The 17,716-nt window shown below is 42.9% G+C and overlaps 1 protein-coding gene across 3 annotated transcripts in view; it reads left to right on the plus strand.

Annotated features, from left to right (window-relative positions):
- ADAM22 (ADAM metallopeptidase domain 22) overlaps positions 1-17,716 on the plus strand; it is a 241,515-nt gene that overhangs the window by 178,763 nt on the left and 45,036 nt on the right. For all 3 annotated transcript variants that reach the window (XM_066585459.1, XM_066585460.1, XM_066585461.1), the window contains exons 18-26: positions 1,865-1,945; positions 2,280-2,330; positions 2,524-2,587; positions 4,864-4,969; positions 6,480-6,599; positions 8,033-8,198; positions 10,599-10,704; positions 10,816-10,906; positions 14,120-14,137. In XM_066585459.1, the coding sequence (XP_066441556.1) occupies positions 1,865-1,945; positions 2,280-2,330; positions 2,524-2,587; positions 4,864-4,969; positions 6,480-6,599; positions 8,033-8,198; positions 10,599-10,704; positions 10,816-10,906; positions 14,120-14,137 (803 nt within the window). The remainder of the gene's footprint in view (positions 1-1,864; positions 1,946-2,279; positions 2,331-2,523; positions 2,588-4,863; positions 4,970-6,479; positions 6,600-8,032; positions 8,199-10,598; positions 10,705-10,815; positions 10,907-14,119; positions 14,138-17,716) is intronic.

The following is a 17,716-nucleotide window of genomic DNA, read 5'->3' on the forward strand; positions in this document are numbered from 1 at the left end:
TTTCGTTGTCCGCTATTCAGAGTCAGGTGGTGCCATTGTTACAGGCCCCGGTGTCTGTCAGAGCCCTTTCCAGGCACTTGGCTGAAGGACATTTGGTCTTACAGCACCCATTACATGTACTGCTTTTGACATCCACCATCACCTCCGTTTGCAGTGGTGTTGGGAATTACGAAACTGGACTGCTACGAAGTGGAACTGGGTTGTCTTCAGTGACTAATGCAGCTTTAGTTTGGGCGCAGACGACGGTCATGTTTGTGTCTGGGGACCTATGGGTGAGCGCCTCAATCCTGCCATTGCTATGAATATTGCCCCCTGCTGGTGTGATGGTCTGGGGGTCATCGCATATGACAGTCGGTCGCCTCTAGTAGTGGTATGAGGGACAATGACAGCTCAGCGGTATGTTCAGGACATCCTGCAGCCACATGTGTTCCTCTCATGGCGGCTTCCAGCAGGATAATGCTCGGCCGCACACAAGGGGGTCACAGGAGCCCCCACAACATTGTCACATTTCTGTGGCCTGCCCAGAACATGGCCAATAGAACATATCAGAGATGCCAACTTTGACATCCTACGTGTTTGCATGATCTAGAGGTTCAGTTACAGCAAATGTGGAGCAATATGCCACAGGATACCATATGGAGCCTGGATGCTTCCATGCCCTCCCATATCACATCTTCCATTCAAGCCCGGGGTGGCCCATCAGGGTACTAGAGCCTCAATGCCCCCAATATCACATCTCGTATCCAAGCTAGAGGCGGTACAACAGAGTACTAGAGCCTCCATGCCTGACCGTATTACATCTTGTATCCAAGCTAGAGGCAGTACAACAGGGTACTAGAGCCTCCATGCCCCCCGTATCACATCTTGTATCCAAGCTAGAGGCGGTACAACAGGGTACTAGAGCCTCCATGCCTGACCGTATTACATCTTGTATCCAAGCTAGAGGCGGTACAACAGGGTACTAGAGCCTCCATGCCCACTCGTATCACATCTTGTATCCAAGCTAGAGGTGGTACAACAGTGTACTAGAGCCTCCATGCCCCTGTATCACATCTTGTATCCAAGCTAGAGGTGGTACAACAGGGTACTAGAGCCTCCATGCCCCCCGTATCACATCTTGTATCCAAGCTAGAGGCGGTACAACAGGGTTCTAGAGCCTCCATGCCCCCCGTATCACATCTTGTATCCAAGCTAGAGGCGGTACAACAGGGTACTAGAGCCTCCATGCCCCCCGTATCACATCTTGTATCCAAGCTAGAGGTGGTACAACAGGGTACTAGATCCTCCATTCAAGTACTCAATTTTCCGCAATAAATGATCCTTTTGCTCTGATATTGTAATCACTTATATCCATGTTAACATCACATATAAAAAAGGTTTCATTCAGTTCTGACAACAACTTCTAGGGGAGGGATTTTTTAGACAATGTGTCTGTTTTGTATCTAATATTAAATATATTGTCACTGAATGGCGACATTTACAGACCTTGTTCCTATAGGGAACGTACACCTATGTCAGTAATGGCGCTGCAGAAAGATACACTGCTGCTACACCACGTAAATCCTGCCAAACACCACATCCGTTTACATGCATATGTGGAGGATTTGCTGCAGTCGTGGTCTCAGTTTTGAATGCAAACTGTTCTCATTGACCATTTCTGTTCAAAACCACAACCGCAATTGCAGGAAAACCAAGACTAAAGCCCCATTCAATGCTTTGCAGTCTTTTCCTTTTGTGGCCTTTAGAAGTGGTTCGTTATGGCCCTCAGACTAGAGCAGTTGTGCCCCCTGTCTTATACTGGTATTATATTTATAACTATTTTATTTTTTCTTTAATCCTTCTTCAACTTCAATATTTATTGAAGTTTATTCAAAAAGGAGTGTTTTGTCGGGATGCTGTGAATGACTGTGATATACCGGAAGTGTGTACAGGAAACTCAAGCCAGGTAACACCGAATTCTGAATCTTAAACCTTATTAACTTTAATCTTAAAGAGGTTTTGTGAAGGGAATGACATATCCTCAGGATAGGTCATCAATAGTTGATTGGCTTGGGTCCATTGCTCCGGATCCCTGGTGATCGGCTGATTGGGCGCCCGTTGCAAGCACCACAACACACAGGCACGGAGCGGAAGCAGTTTGCTTCGACCCCTGTGCAGCGGTTGGTGCGCCTACTTGCAGGCATAGCTTTCATTAAGATTTCTAAGAGTAGCACTAGCAATTATCTTTCTATCCTTCTATAGCTTACGTCCTTTACTGTACTTTGTTCTGTTTCTTTTAGTGTCCTACAAATATACATAAATTGGATGGATATCCTTGTGAAGACCGAGAGGTAATTCAATCAAAAGCCATTTTCATGTCATATGTTGTATATGCAACAATACAGGCAACATATTAGGTATGGGGTTTGGATAGACATGGCCATTTTTTTCAATGCTACGGAATATATTCTTGTACTGTTGGGTTTTATATCCTTCTGGCTTAAACTTTTTTTTTCCATTTCTTGTATTTTCCTATCCTCTCAGGGTCTTTGTACTGGCGGAATATGTAAGACCAGAGACAGGCAGTGCAGATACATCTGGGGTGACAGTAAGTATGGGCAGACCTTCTTTTTCTGACTTATTGTGTTAGATTGCATTGCATTTTGGCTTTTATACTGCATACTGAGAAAAATGTTAATCTTGCTGGTTGATTGGGGTCAGTGGCGTCTCTTGAATATGCTGGACCTATCTTAAGCTGGATGCTGCAGAAGCTGGACCTTGACTATGTAAGTGCAGCAAAACTACACAACTAAAAGGGACCCCTGGATGGAAGAGGGGGCTACTGGCAGGTCCTTGACTTGGGGGACCTGTGGAGGCCTATAATTTCGCAACCCCTACGTTAGGTGGACACCATAGAATTGACCCTGGGGATGGTGTGGAAAACACAGGGGCTTCTCTAAGTGTCAAATTGACATGTGGGCACCACATCACAAGTTTCGGAGTCAAGTCTGTAATGAGCGTTGTGGGGCTGACACTATGTGGACATTGGCCTCCTACAGGCAACCCATGACATGTAGGCACGCATTCTTGATTATCTAAAAAACAGTCTTTATTAAAATGGAAACTCACAATAATGAGCATTTACTCCAGCAGCCTCCGGTAATCAAAAGAAGGCAGCAGCTGGACATGGGAAGGGGCAGGCGTCGGGTCTCTGGTGGAGCAGAGTTTGAGCTCCAACTCCGAACTCTGGAGGAGATTCCCCATCACAAGCTGTCCCAGCTTTAGTGGCCATAACCTGAGTACTGGGGCCTCGTACAGCAACCCAACAGGCACCAATCCTACCTGGCACCAAACTCTCTGCCAATCTTCTGTGTCTCAGACATAGTGCATACGCTTTTTTATATCACGTGCATGGTTCCGGCATTGGCACACCCAACGTGTTTAGCCACAACTAATTACAGGCATTACATTACTATACTTTATGAACACAAATCTCTATGACAATTTCCGGATATGGCCTATTAGGGTCAGACCACAATTGCAAATACAGCTCAAGCAAAGAAGGGTTGTTGCTTCACAACCCACCAAATTATAAGGGCTACAGCGCAACCCTCTTATATGACTTTTCCCCAGAGAGCTGGAATCAGCACACCTGTCACTACTTTATGCTGCCCTCAGTGAGTGGCATTGAGCTTCCATACCGGATACAGCCATTATACAGTGTGTGGTGCTGTGGCTGGTATGGACTGAAGTGGCAGCAACAGTCACTGAGCCCCACTGTTATTAGGTCAGCTGTTCAGCGGGGATCCAAAGCACCTAAGTTCCTAACTCTTGGAATGCACCACCCATTGTATTCAATGGGGCCAAAAAACACATCGCACGTACACAATATGCAGGCGAGTGTCATGCAAGGTTTCCCATTGAAAGCCGTGTCGGAGGATCGCAACTGTACTGAAGTGAAGGGAGGCGTTTTTGATACAAAAATGCCTTGCATCTGCGGGTACATCGCACGCTCACATGTGCCTGATATTGCACTTGGCCGTGTGAAACTAGCTTTAGGGCCCTTTTACATGGAACGACCTGCGGGGCACAGATGCTCATCAGGTTGTCCCAGAAATGACAGTTCCTGTGCGTTTACAAAGGAAGGATCATCGCTAGTGAATGAAGGTGGAGCGGGCGGGGATCGTTTCGGCCATCCCACCACCATTCACAGTAAACAGGCAATCGTTCATAAACGTTTGACTGCCTGTTTACACAAGCCGATCCGTCGTTCAGTTTTTTGCATACCAAAACGGAGTGACGAACGAGAAGCGAACAACTTCTCCTTCGTTGTCCAGTCAGGACAGCGTTTATACGGAATCATTCAGATTTCCGCTAGCAAGTAATCACAGCGCAGCTTTCATTTATCAGAGCAGGATACAAAGTAACCGCTGTGGTTGTTACGGGCAGTTTTTCTTTTGGACAGTTTCATAAATCTACCCCATTGTTTCTCCTCTTTACCAATCGTTGTTCAGACCACATCTGGAATATCGGGCAGATTTACTAATGAGAATATAAAAGTCTTCTTCCACAAATTGCACCATTAAACTTTCTAACGTACTTTGCACCACATTTATGACCCTTTCAGACACTTTTTTCAACAAGTCTGACAAAGGGGTGTGGCTTTGTTGAAAAGGAGGCATGGTTTAAATGCTCTAAATTGCACCAAAATTTGGGCACAATTTTTAGTGCAAACTACACCAACTAATAGGTGGCGTAAAGTTATTCTAAGGCAATCCAATGGCTAAACGTTTGTAGTACCTATTAGGTATTTCATGCTCTAGGTCACCCGGGCCGGTCTTCTACAGATTACGTCATTCAGAATTGCCTTTTGCTCTGTTTCAGGAGCCGCAGCTGCAGACAGATACTGCTACGATAAGCTGAATATAGAAGGCACCGAAAAAGGCAACTGTGGCCGTAATAAAGACACGTGGATCCAGTGCAGCAAACAGTAAGAAGGAGTCCTCTAATACTCAGAAAATACACGGCTTGTCTGTCCGTCGTGCAGTAAAGCATTGGACTTGTAGGGGGTCCTTTTGCAACATGTAGGGGGTCTTTTTGCAACATACAATTTGCATCAGATAGTGAGCATTGATTCACCGGGATCGGAGCCGTCTACCGGGCCGATAGGCTGTATTCACACAGGCAAGAGCAATTTAGGTCAGTGAAAAACTGACCATTTCCAAGTTTTTTTTGCAATTTCCACACAATTTTCTCGGCTCTGCACCTCTACATTCTTTTTTTTTCTTCATTTTGTCCCCATAGTAACCCGAGTTCAAATCCATTGCAGTCACATGAAAACCGCATACAAATCGCTGGTTATGCAATTCCAATGCTTTTTTAACACTCATAGAAAATAATGAACGATTCTTGCAGAAGAATTGCAGAAAAATATAATATGCCGTGATTTTTCTCATATTAACTGTTGGTCCGAGCGAAACATCGTCCGTATGAGTTCACTATTTCGGATGAATGGGTTGTTTCTCTGTATGCGTTCTGTCCGTCTCGGGATGGGAGAGAACTTGCATGGGAAAATCGATCACTTGAATAGAGCGTGGCAACTCAGTCACACAGGCCTATGCCGTTTCGGTCCGTGTAAAGAGCTCCATTTCTACTGCGTGTGTGCGTGTTTTTAGATGCACGTGCGCATATTCACGTCAGTATTTCACCGGTATTTACTGCGTATTTCACACACACTAAAAAAGCAAAACAATACAAGACGACCCAATTTATGTAACTTTATTTTTCCCACTGTCTCCTGGCAACAGGCATAACAATTACAGTGAATGCACATTCAGCTGCATATATGCTTCGTTTTTACACGGTCCCATAGACTTTAATGGGATAAGTCCGTAAATACAGATAAAAATAGGACATGCTGCTTTTTTTTAATTCAAACGCATGGTCTGCAAAAAACCCAAAACGCTCATCTGAATACACTAATGCAAATCAGTGGTGTTGTATGCTGTCCGTATTACGTCCATAAAAAACAGGGATGTAATATGGAGCTTATACAGCTGGAGTCAGACTATAATCATTCATGCCCACAGGGTTTCATCATTGTCGGCAGCACATACCCAGTTTGCTGTTTAAGAGAAGGAGAAAAGAAGGAAGGAGAAGAATAAAAAAAGAGTATTAGCAGGTTCGGTCAAATTGAACCACCTGAGTTTGGGTTTTGTAACGAACCGAACTTTGGGCAAAGTTTGACCCAAAACACAGTTTCAACTGTCCGGTTTACATAACGGTAATTGTAAACATTGAAGACGTTGGCTATACGGTAATATCTGTAATAAATGGTGCCGATTTTGGTTTCGGATTTGCTGCAGATTTTTCCACAGTAAATCACCATGTTCTGTCAGATGCCAGTTATGATCTAGACGGTCACATGGTCAGCATGTACTGTCACCAATGACTGGCTTATTGATTACAACTTCTCCTTTCCTTATTCTTGTTCCCTTCAGGGACGTCCTTTGTGGTTATCTTTTGTGTTCCAACATCTCTGGACTGCCAAGACTTGGCGAACTGGTTGACTCAATTACAACATCATCTGTCCAAAATCAGGGAAAATTCTTCAACTGCAGGTAAACGATACGGTTGAGAGGAGCCAACCTGTACACAGCTTACAAACTGATAGAAAACATGAAACCCTGTTAGGCTGCGTTCACACGTCGCTGATTTACTGCGGATTTTGTCACAGATATAGTGTGAATCTCTAGCAGATTTTACTTTTTCAGTAGAAGCCAAATTGAAGGTGTGCTACAGATATACACCAAAATCTGTGTTAAATCTGCAGCAAATCAGTGACGTGTGACCTCAGCCTTAAAAGGGAAATATGCCTTGACAATCGGGTGTTTTATACCTTCCAGAAACACACATATGGGCCTCATTTATTAAAACTGTTTAAAACAAAACTGTCTTTTTTCCTTATAGTAACCAATCACAGCGCAGCTTTCATTATACCACAGCAGTTTCAGAAATGAACTTTGCACTCTGATTGGTAGCTAAGGGGCAACAAACACTTTATTTTATTGTTTGTTTACATGATCTTTTTACATAAAGTGTTAATAGCCAGTAATGCCCATTAACACTTTATCATCTTCATTTGCATGTAATAGGGCCTCCAGGAGCTGTTTGCAGAGCCCAGCATGTGACTAATCACACGCCCACGGCTCCCGGAAGAATACAATGTAATCTCCCAACTTTGGTGGAGAACACAGCATGCAGTCTGTTGAGAGATAATTTATCTCTCTGTGGCTGAACAATGGATTTTAAGTTCACCTTAAAATCATCGCTCAGATGAAAAGTGCACGATGTCAGCATTTACAACAATTATTGCTTATTTTCGGTCGTTTGAACAAATTTTGAGCGATAATTGTTACATGCAAATGGGCCTTAAAGCTTTCAATCTCTCAGTTGTTTGAAAGATTATCTTTTCATGTAAAAGGGCCTTCAGAGTTGCACAATTTTTGCCACATCTAGCTGGGTGGTGTACAACGCGGCTCCTGGTCTCTAGTCATATTTAAAGATATCAACACATTTATCAACATCATGCAACATTTGATAAATTTGTCACCTCTTTAAACTGAAGAAGGGAAGAAAAGTTGCCAGAAAAGTGGTGCCAGAAATTCCTCTAATGATAAATTTCCCCTTGGTGTGTAGGAATCCAGGGACTTTATCCTGAGGGTAATTTGTGATGACACTTTTCTGGCAGCTTTCTTTTAAATGCAAAATGATCGCTAAAACTGTCAATCACTTGAAATATTGTCTTTGCGTGTAAATGGGCCTTTAGAGTTGCACCTATCCGACAGACTGCAGATGATTTGCGTATAATGCAGGGAACCTGTAAATGCTCAGAACTTAAGGATGGCTACACTTTACAAAAACAGAAGGTATGATACTGCCCTATACTCTAAGCTCGCCATAGACAAGGGCCTCTTGTGCCTAATGGAAGATCCAGATTCACTGGTGAAACCTGCAGATAATAATATTAATATGTATAACTTTAACTTCTCAGCGGTGGACATGTAAAGCTGGATGAGGAAACTGATCTTGGCTATGTAGAAGATGGCACACCGTGTGGAGAGCAAATGATGTGTCTGGACCATAGATGTCTTCCCGTAGATCACTTCAATTTCAGTTCTTGTCTTGGCAGCACAAAAAAGATCTGTTCTGGGCATGGTGTAAGTACGACCCCAAAATACATAGATTATATGCCCAATTATATTACTGCCTCCATACTAGAGAAGCAAATAAGGCAGGTTTCAAGATTTGACTATTGGGCATTTAATATTCAGTCCCCTAATATACATATATGTCTTGTGGACTGTTAGCTCTTTTAAATGCCTCTATCAGAGTTCGGGGGTCATGAACAGCCCCCACGATGAGATTGCAGGGTACCATTCAGTTGTCATAGAAAAATAGTGCACAGAATATGATTACTTTGGCGCTCCTGTAGGACCCTCTGGAGGCGGTGATAAAACCACTCTCCTTGCTCTGAATAGCGCAGTCAGAAATTACTACCCAGAGAGCGGTCCCACAGGGTGCTGATAACAGTCCTTGGCACTAAATTCCACCCCTACAAGCTGGGTGTAGAGAGGCAGGTCAAATCAGCAGGTAAAAAGGCAGTACCAGAAGGTACATAAATAGCCTTTTAACCCCTTAAAGACATGGCCTATTTTGGCGTTGAGGACCAAACGATTTTTGGTATTTTTTCGTCTCCATTTTTCAACAGCCATAACTTTTTTATTTTTCCGTCGACGCGGCCGTATAAGCCTTTTTTTGCGTGGCGAACTGTAGTTTTTATTGGTACCATTTTTGGGTACATAAACTATATTGTAAAACTTTTATTATTTTTTTTTATGATCGTAGGGAGAGAAAACGCATCAATTCTGCCATAGATTTTTTTTTTTTAAAGCGTTAATCATGCAGCATACATGACACAATACATTTTTTCTGCGGGTCGGTACGGTTACAACGATACCAAAATTCTTATATTTTTTTTAGGTTTTTCCACTTTTCCAAAATAAAAACCCTTTTTTTGGAAATTTTTTTTTTTTTTCTAAACTCACTGCACTCAAAGTCCTATAACTTTTTTATTTTTCCATGGACGGAGCTCTCTGAGGGCTTATTTTTTGTGAGACGAGCTTTATTTTTTATTGGTACCATTGTGGGGTACACACTTTATCACTTTTATTGCATTTTTTGGGAGACAAAATGCTAAAAATTAGCTATTCGCCTGTTTTTTAGCGGTTTATTTAAACGCCTTTTGCCGTGCAGGATAAAAACCATGTTCTATTTATTGTACGCGTCGATACCAAATATGTGGGATTTTTTTAATGCTAATATGAGAAAAAGCATAAAAAAATGTTTTTTTAACATTTTTTTTTACATCTTTATTTTTTGCACTTTATTTTGCTCTTATTTTTACACAGTCTGTGTCCCTCTGAGGGACTTACACTGCAGGACTGATGATCGCTACAATAAGGCATGGCAGGACTTCTCTCCTGCCATGCCTTATCACTTACTATAGCGATCACAGGCTATGGCAATACAGGACGCCGGTATCTGGCGTTCTGTTGCCATAGCAACCAGCTGGGGTCTCACGATGTTATCGCGAGAGCTGGCTGAAGTCACAGAAGGAGCGCACTCCCTCTGCGAACCCTTTCCTTGCCGCGATCTACTTAGATCGCGGCAGGGAAGGGTTTAACAGCGGGTGGGCGCATCTCCGGCTCCCGCTGTGGGATAGCGCGAGATCTGCTATGATCGCGCGCTATCTTTATGACGTAAGGGTATGTCATTTTGCGGGAAGTACCCCGCTCCCATGACGTACCCTTACGTCATGGGGAGGGAAGGGGTTAATATTCAACAAATATAAGTAGCTGAAACGCGTTTTGACACTACACAAAGTGCGTTTTCAAGCAGACATAGACATAAATCAGGAAAAACACAATATATACACAATTGACCCATCTATTTACTCCACTTTTCCTCCCTTTTCGAGCAAGGGACGCTGGGGAATTGAGGGGTGGGGAGGAGGGAAAGGTGCGCCCAGCATCACCACACCGTTCCCGACACGGAACAATGACGTGTCATGGAGGGAACGTGAAAAAGATGGCTCCCAAATGAGACACAATATGCGTTCAAGCTCAAGCCCTATTATGTCTATGTCTGCTTGAAAAAGGCACTTTGTATAGTGTCGAAACGCGTTGCAGCTACTTATATTTGTTGAATATTAAAAGGCTATTTATGTACCTTCTGGTATTGCCTTTTTACCGGCTGATTTGACCTGCCTCTCTACACCCAGCCTCACACAACCGCATTGATAGAAAGATAAAAAGTTGTGAAAATAACTTTGTTTTTAAAGATATTTTATTTTTTAAAACGTATTATAGCAAAACCCAAAATTCCAATAAAACAAGGTCCGCGTCCATAAGGGGTTAAGGTATTATAACAGAGATCTAGAAAACTAGAAAGAATTGATACTCAGATCTCATTAAACATCGTTGTGACGTTCCATCATACCGTGACTTCGCATATCGTCTCCGGTGACACAATGTAGTCGGTGTGTTCTCCACTTTCAGATCTGCAGCAATGAGTTGAAGTGTGTCTGTGATGAGGAATACACGGGGGATGATTGCAGCACTTATTTCCCTTACAAGCAGAAAAAGGAAATAAAGCCTAATGATGGTCAGTATGCAGATTGTAGTACGTACTTTATGCTGTTATACCATGCCATTACTATACAGTGCTTTGTCTGTCTCTTCGGAGTGACTGATATCACATGTGCTTCTCTTTTAGGGGTTGTTAGCACAAACATTATCATAGGAGCTATTGCTGGTACCATGCTAGTGCTGGTCTTGGTGTTAGGAATTACAGCTTGGGGTTACAAGTAAGTGGCTGTGCATGTGCTGTATATTTCCATTCTTATATGTAATGGTGGATCGAAACGGGGCAAAGTGATAACTACCGCCCTACTTCAAGGTGCCAGCTGTATAATACAGTGCATTTAGATTGCTGGGGAACAACTGGAGGCTCCTTTCTTTGTCCAATACCCCCTGTGGTGCCCATGGCAGCCGTGGCCTATTCAAGGATTTCAGCTTACTAAGCCTTGCATTTGGCAGGGCTTAATAGGCTGACGTTAAGGGTATGTTCACATTGGCTGGAGGTTTTCCACAGTGGAATTGGCTTTGTGAACCACAGCAGTTACAGTACAAGCATAATAGATGGGACTTTAGAAATTCCATCAAAATGTGCAGCAAGCCAATTTATGATGCTGATTTCACAGCGCATTTCACTCTCTTAAATGAAAAGGTGAAATCAGCAGCAAAATCCGCAATGTGTGAGTGCACTCTTAAAAAGCTTGTACCACAACTGTAATTTATCCCCTATTCATAGAATAGCTGATAACTTGCAGATCGGTGGGGGTCTCACTACTGAGACCCCCACTGATCTCGAACTGTGGTCTCGTGTCTCTCGTCCTCGCCATTGGGGGAGGGGGGGGGGGGGTTACTGCACCCCCAACAGTGAGAGGGAAACTGAATGAAGGGCTGGTCGCACAAAACCACTAGCGCTTCATTCACTTTTAATGGGACTGCAGAGATAGCCGAGCGGCAACCACTCGGGTATTTCCATCAGCCCCATTGAAATGAATGGAGTGCTGACTGCGCATGTTCAGCCAGCACTCCATTCACAGTGACAGGCAGAGCGGGATACGGGAGTCCTGTTCTGCAGATTGCCGGGGTCTCAGCGGTCAGACCCCCAACGATCGGCAAGTTATTTCCTACACTGTGGATAGAGGATAACTTCAGCTATGGTACAACCTATTTACTGTACAATATACAGTAATACTGAAATCTTAAAGTATATTGTACAAGTGATCAGACAATCACTAGTTCACGTCCTCCATGAGGACTCAAAAAACTGAAAAGAGATTAATTAAAGTTTATTTCTTTTTTTTAACCCTTTTTCCATTTTTGTGTGCAAAAATAAAAAGCAAAGCTAATTGCTGTTGCCATGTCCATATACGTCTGATTTATTAAAATACTGCATTATTTGTCCCGCATGATAAACACCATCAGATAAAAAATACACAATTGCAGAATTGTTGGGGTGTTTTTGTTCACCCCCTTCTCCAAAAAACATTGAATAAAAAGTGATCAAAAAGTCGTATAATTTAAAACTGCAGATGGCCCTGCAAAAAAAAAAAGACGTTACCCTCCAGCTATGGAAAAGTAAAAAAGTTCTGGAGCTCAGAATATGGTGACAAAAAGAATTTGTTTAAAAGATTTTTTAGATCTTTTTTAAAATGAAAGTACTAAAATTTAATTAAAACTATATAAATTTGTTAACCCAGTAATTGTACTGATCTGCAGCATAAAGATTTTTACCCCACCGGAACACCGGAAAAATGAAACCCTCTCAAATATGGTGCAATTGTGGTTTTTTTTTTTACCATTTCATGCCACTTAGAAATTGTAAAAGTACAAATGCATTCTAGTTCTAGCGTCTCCTAATTATTTAGCAAAAAGCTACTTACCCCAAAAAGCTGAAAGGATCATCACTTCTCAACATAATCTCCCTCTTAACCTACCGTATATACTCGAGTATAAGCCAAGTTTTTTAGCAGAAAAAAATGTGCTGAAAAAGCCCCCCTCGGCTTATACTCGAGTGAGGTAAAAAAACAAACAAAAACCTTAATACTCACCTATCAGCTGGCGTCTGTGTGCCCGGTGCGATGCTGTCCCGGTGGTGCTGCAAGCTTCTGCAGTCTTCTCCCTGCTGTTTTCTCCCTGGCTTGCTTTTGAAATCCCCGCCATCAGCACTGTGATTGGATCGAGCACCGGCCAATCACAGCCGGCACTCGATAAACCAATCACAGCCATTCAGTGATGTCAATCACAGTGCTGATGGCGGGGATTACAAAAGCAAGCCAAGGAGAAGACAGCGGGGAGAAGACTGCAGCAGCTTGCCGCACCGCCGGGGACAGCATTGCATCGGGGACACAGACGCCGGCTGATAGGTGAGTATTGCTTTTTTTTTTACCTAGTATATACTCAGTATAGCTCGGCTTATACTTGAGTCAATAAGTTTTACCAATTTTTTATGGTAAAACTTATTGACTCGGCTTATACTTGGGTCGGCTAATGCTCGAGTATATACGGTACATATCTTTCACAATATCAATACCATGATTGCATGGCCACTGCATACGCTTTTTTAGGGGCCCATTTTGTCCACTGGAATATGCAGGTGGGGAGGGTCCTTCCTTGTTGAAAAAAAACAAAAATGTGCAAGGTCGGGTGAGTAGGGATCATGAGGAACCACTTCAAAGTTGTTGTCAGGAAGAGCCTCCTAAATAATGACAACCCGATGAGCAGAAGTGGCGTCTTTAAGGATTCACGGACCTACCTGGAGGAAAGTTCTCGCATCTTCAGGTCTTTATGGCATGCACAGATGCAGGCAATGTCTTCGACAGTCAGTTGGATCTGCGCTACTTGCCCCAACAGTCACGTCAGACCGTCCAGTACACGGTCGAGGCTCTTTGCTTCGTTCTCACATAAAGTTCAGCCTACTTAGAGCAGTTGCAGCCTTGAATGTACATTTTTCACATCCATGTCACACTCTGCTGACAATGAATGTCATGGGTGTCATTCCACATGAGTGAAGAAACTGAATGAATACACGCGGCTCTTGGAAAGTGGGCGTCATACTTTTATGTAGTGAGAACGCCTCTAACTCCAGCCGCTGTCACGTGGGTTCTGTGCACTGAATGACGCTACCATCTGTCTCACTCATCCCCAATCATCTTCTAAAATGTGTCCCATGTTTTAATCTGCTCCTATTCGATAAAAAAAAATTAGGAGACCTCAGAACTTGCATTGTACCTTGTGCCTGCGACAGACGAGCCCTCATACCTCCATGTGGAGGGAAAATAGAAAAGTCACCATTTCTTGAGATAAAAACAAAAGAACCCAATTTGGCCGTGTCCTCATGATGTATCTTTATAGGTGTCAGAGCTCCATTTGCTGATCTACATTTTTAGTTTGCTGTCGTTAGAAGTTTATGATTAAGTAACGATTTGTTTTTTCTTTGGCATGAAAAGAAACTATCGGAGAGAGAGGTAAGTCCTTCCTGTGTATTACACCATATCTCATCACGCTCACTAGTTGATTGTTCTTCTTCATAAATCTCATTTTTATGTCCCATACTCTTCTTCATAGTTCCTAATGTCTGCACAGCGGAGGGACGAATAGGGATCCCATAAGAAGTCTTCTCGCATCTGTTTTATTTTCCACAGATTTTGCTTTTCAGATCGTAGTTCTCTTTTAAAATAGGAAGACTTAACTAGAAGATACATCGCACCGCTCTAGCCATGCCACTGTTCCATTTCACTGTATACTGATGTAGCAGATCTTGATGGAATAAAGGATACCACAAAACTGCATGCAAACCTTCTGCATTATCTTTGAAGGGGTTGTCCAGTTTTACATTATTGATGGCCTATCCACACAAGTAGGTCATGAATAGTAGATCAGCAGCCAAAGCCCAGGACCCCTCCGATCTACTGTTCATTAGGTCGTACACTTGCGCAGTGATCTGATTTCTGCAGGAAGCAGACAGCTCTATTTCCACTGCAGTGGCCAGGCTTGGTATTACAGGCAAAATTCCAATTGAAGTAAATGGCCTGTAATACCATGCCATGCCACTGCAGTAGAAACGGAGCTGTCTGCCTCCTGCTCACATCAGCTCAGTGCACAGGAATACCGGCCCTGCGGTCAGCTGATCAGGATCTCTGGTGGCAGACCTCCGCTGATCTACTGTTGATGGCCTGACCTAAAGATTGGAATTGAGCAAACCAAAACCGGAGAAATCTGTTTCAGGTCGAACTTTACTAAAAGTTCAGTTTGGTGAGAACCCAAACCTTGGACGGTTCAACTCGGCTGAACCTGTTAAAAGAAGAAAACAGAAGGAAAAATAATCTTTTTCTTTCTTCTTCTTCGTTTTACCTTCTCCTTTTTCCTTCTACTTCTTTTCCCCCCTTTTTTCTTCTTTCTTTTTTAGGAATTAACTTTGCCTTAAAACAGCTCAAAAGTTCTTATATACACTTTTAGGTGACCTAAGAGTGTTATACAGGCCTTTCATGGCAGTGTTATATACCAGTTTTAGTGGTATTGGTGAAGATCCCGTTCAGTTCAAACTAATTCATTCCGAATTGACTTTTTTCTGCAATTCAGAGAACCAGCCAAACCAAACTTTTTAAAAGTTCACATATCACTACTAATGATAGGCCATTAACAGTTTACAGCTGGACAGTCCCCTTAAGAAGAAAAATGAAATGACAGACTCAGCTCTGCTACATCCATAAACTGGTTCAGTTTATAATAACAGATCGTGGTCTATCTACATTCAGTGTTTGTCTGTACGAAGTAGCACAAGCTGTTTGATAGAAGCGTTCTTGGTTAGAAATTGTCTCAATGTGCTTTATGTATTACTATGAGATGCATATGAGGACGTGTTCCTGCAGCTCACGGTACACTTCGTCACTCTGGCCCCCAGAGCCATGCACCCCCAACTCCCTTCATTTCAGTATTAGAGCCGATCGTTTGTTTTTTAATAGGCCTTATTTATGATTTTATAACAATGAATATGATATAATACAAAACAACCATCATAAGAGACTGTCTGACTGAACTGAGTGCGAATGCAGCAGAATAGATGAAACGTGATAACAAGCAAAGTCCTGGGCCAAACTCACACAGTCGGTTCATGCCAGGATAATATAGTCGCCCTTGTAGTAGGGAGCAACCATAGCTGTCTGCACAGTTTCCAACAATATAGAGATTTTTTGGGCAGCAAAAAAAAAGGTAGGAGGGGATAATTGCCGGAAGCACCAGGACCAAAGACCCAGCTTCTACTAATGCATTTAAAATGGACTTGCTAACCTCGCAATCATGACTTTTTCCAATTTAGCGGGCCACCTCCTGAATGTACGATGTGTTCAGAAAGTCTTCAGACCCTTTCCCTTTTTTATATTTTGTTATGTTGTGGCATTGTGCAAGTTAGAAAATAATAAGTGAAAAAAAATTCCAGTTTCCCCATCATTCTGCACGCAGTGCCCCATAATGACAAGGAACAAAATGTTAGAAAGCTTTGCAAATTTTTTTTAGAAATGAAAACCTCCCATTTTGCATTGACCTAAGTACTCACCCCCCGCACTCAGCACTTAGCTGAAGCCCCTTTGGCAGTGATTGCAGCCTCCAGTCTTCTTGGGTTTGATGCCACAAAGTTTGCACATCTGGATTTGGGTTTTTTTTGCAATTCCTCTCTGTAGATCCTCTGAAGCTGTCAGGTTGTATGGAAGCCGTCTGTGCACAGACATTTTGAAGTCTCTCCAGAGACGTTCGATTGGGTTCAAGTCTGGCTGGGTCACTCAAGGACATTCACGGAGTTGTCCCTAACCCACTCCTGGGATGTCTTGGTTGTGTGCTTAGGGTCTTTGTCTTATTGGAAGGTGAACCTTCTGCCCAGTCAGAGGTTGTTTGCTCTCTGGTTTCGGATCTCATTAAGAATACCTCTGTGCTTTGCTCCATTCAGCTTTCTATCAGCCCTGATCGGTCTCCCCTCCCCCAGCATAATGCTGCCACCACCAGGCTTCACTGTAGGGATGGTATTGGGTAGGTGATGAGCGGCGCCTGGTGTCCTCCAAAAAAACCACTTAGAATGAGGATAAAAAGTTCAATCTTGGTTTCATCAGACCAGAGAATCCTGTTTCTCGCAGTCTGAGGGTCCTTTAGGTACTTTTTGGCAAACTCGAGATGGCTTCGATGTGTCTCTTACTGAGAATGCTTCTTTCTGGCCACTTTGCCATATAGCCTAGGTTGGTGGAGGCTGCAATGATGGTTGACTTTCTGGAAGTTTCTCCCATCTGCACACAGAATCTTTGAGCTTAGCCAGAGTGACCATTGGGTTCTTGGTCACCTCTCTTACCAAGGCTCGTGTCCCCCGATTACTTAGCTTGGTGGTTCAGCAGCTCTAGGAAGAGTCCCGGTTGTTCTAAACGTCTTCCATATGCGAATAATGGAGACCGCTGGGCTCTTGGGAACTTTTAGTGCAGCAGAAATGTTTTTGCAGCCTTCTCAAGATCTGTGCCTCCACACAATCCATTCTCTGAGCTCTGCAGGCAGTTCTATTCGCCTCGTGGCTTGGTTTTGGTTCTGATCTGCATTGTGAGCGGTGAGACCTTATATAGACAAGGGTGTGTTTAGTATGTCCAATCAACTGAATTTACCACAGGTGATTCCAATCAGGATGTAGAGACATCTCAAAGATGGTCAAGAGAAATGGGAGACCCCAGCGCTAACTTTCAAGTGGGCGTGTAAATACTTATGTGAATGCAAAATGTTACTCTTTCACTTGAAAGAAATTACAAAGTTTTCCAATATTCTGTTTTTATGGGGTACTGAGAGATGATGGGGAAGTGGGAGAACGGCGGGGAAGAAAAAGTGGTTGTTTTTTAATTTTCACAAGGCCAAAACATAATAAAATGTAAAAAAGAGTGAAAGGGTCTGAAGGTGCTAGCAGGATACATATTATTTACTAAGTTTAACCAATGGGAAAGAGCTGGAGGCGAGGTGGATTTCTATCAAAGAGTGGTAACTAATTTACTAATAATGCGATAGAATAACCTTTTATGTGACAC

Source organism: Eleutherodactylus coqui, chromosome 12 (genome assembly GCF_035609145.1).
Source record: "Eleutherodactylus coqui strain aEleCoq1 chromosome 12, aEleCoq1.hap1, whole genome shotgun sequence".
Classification (NCBI taxonomy): domain Eukaryota; kingdom Metazoa; phylum Chordata; class Amphibia; order Anura; family Eleutherodactylidae; genus Eleutherodactylus; species Eleutherodactylus coqui.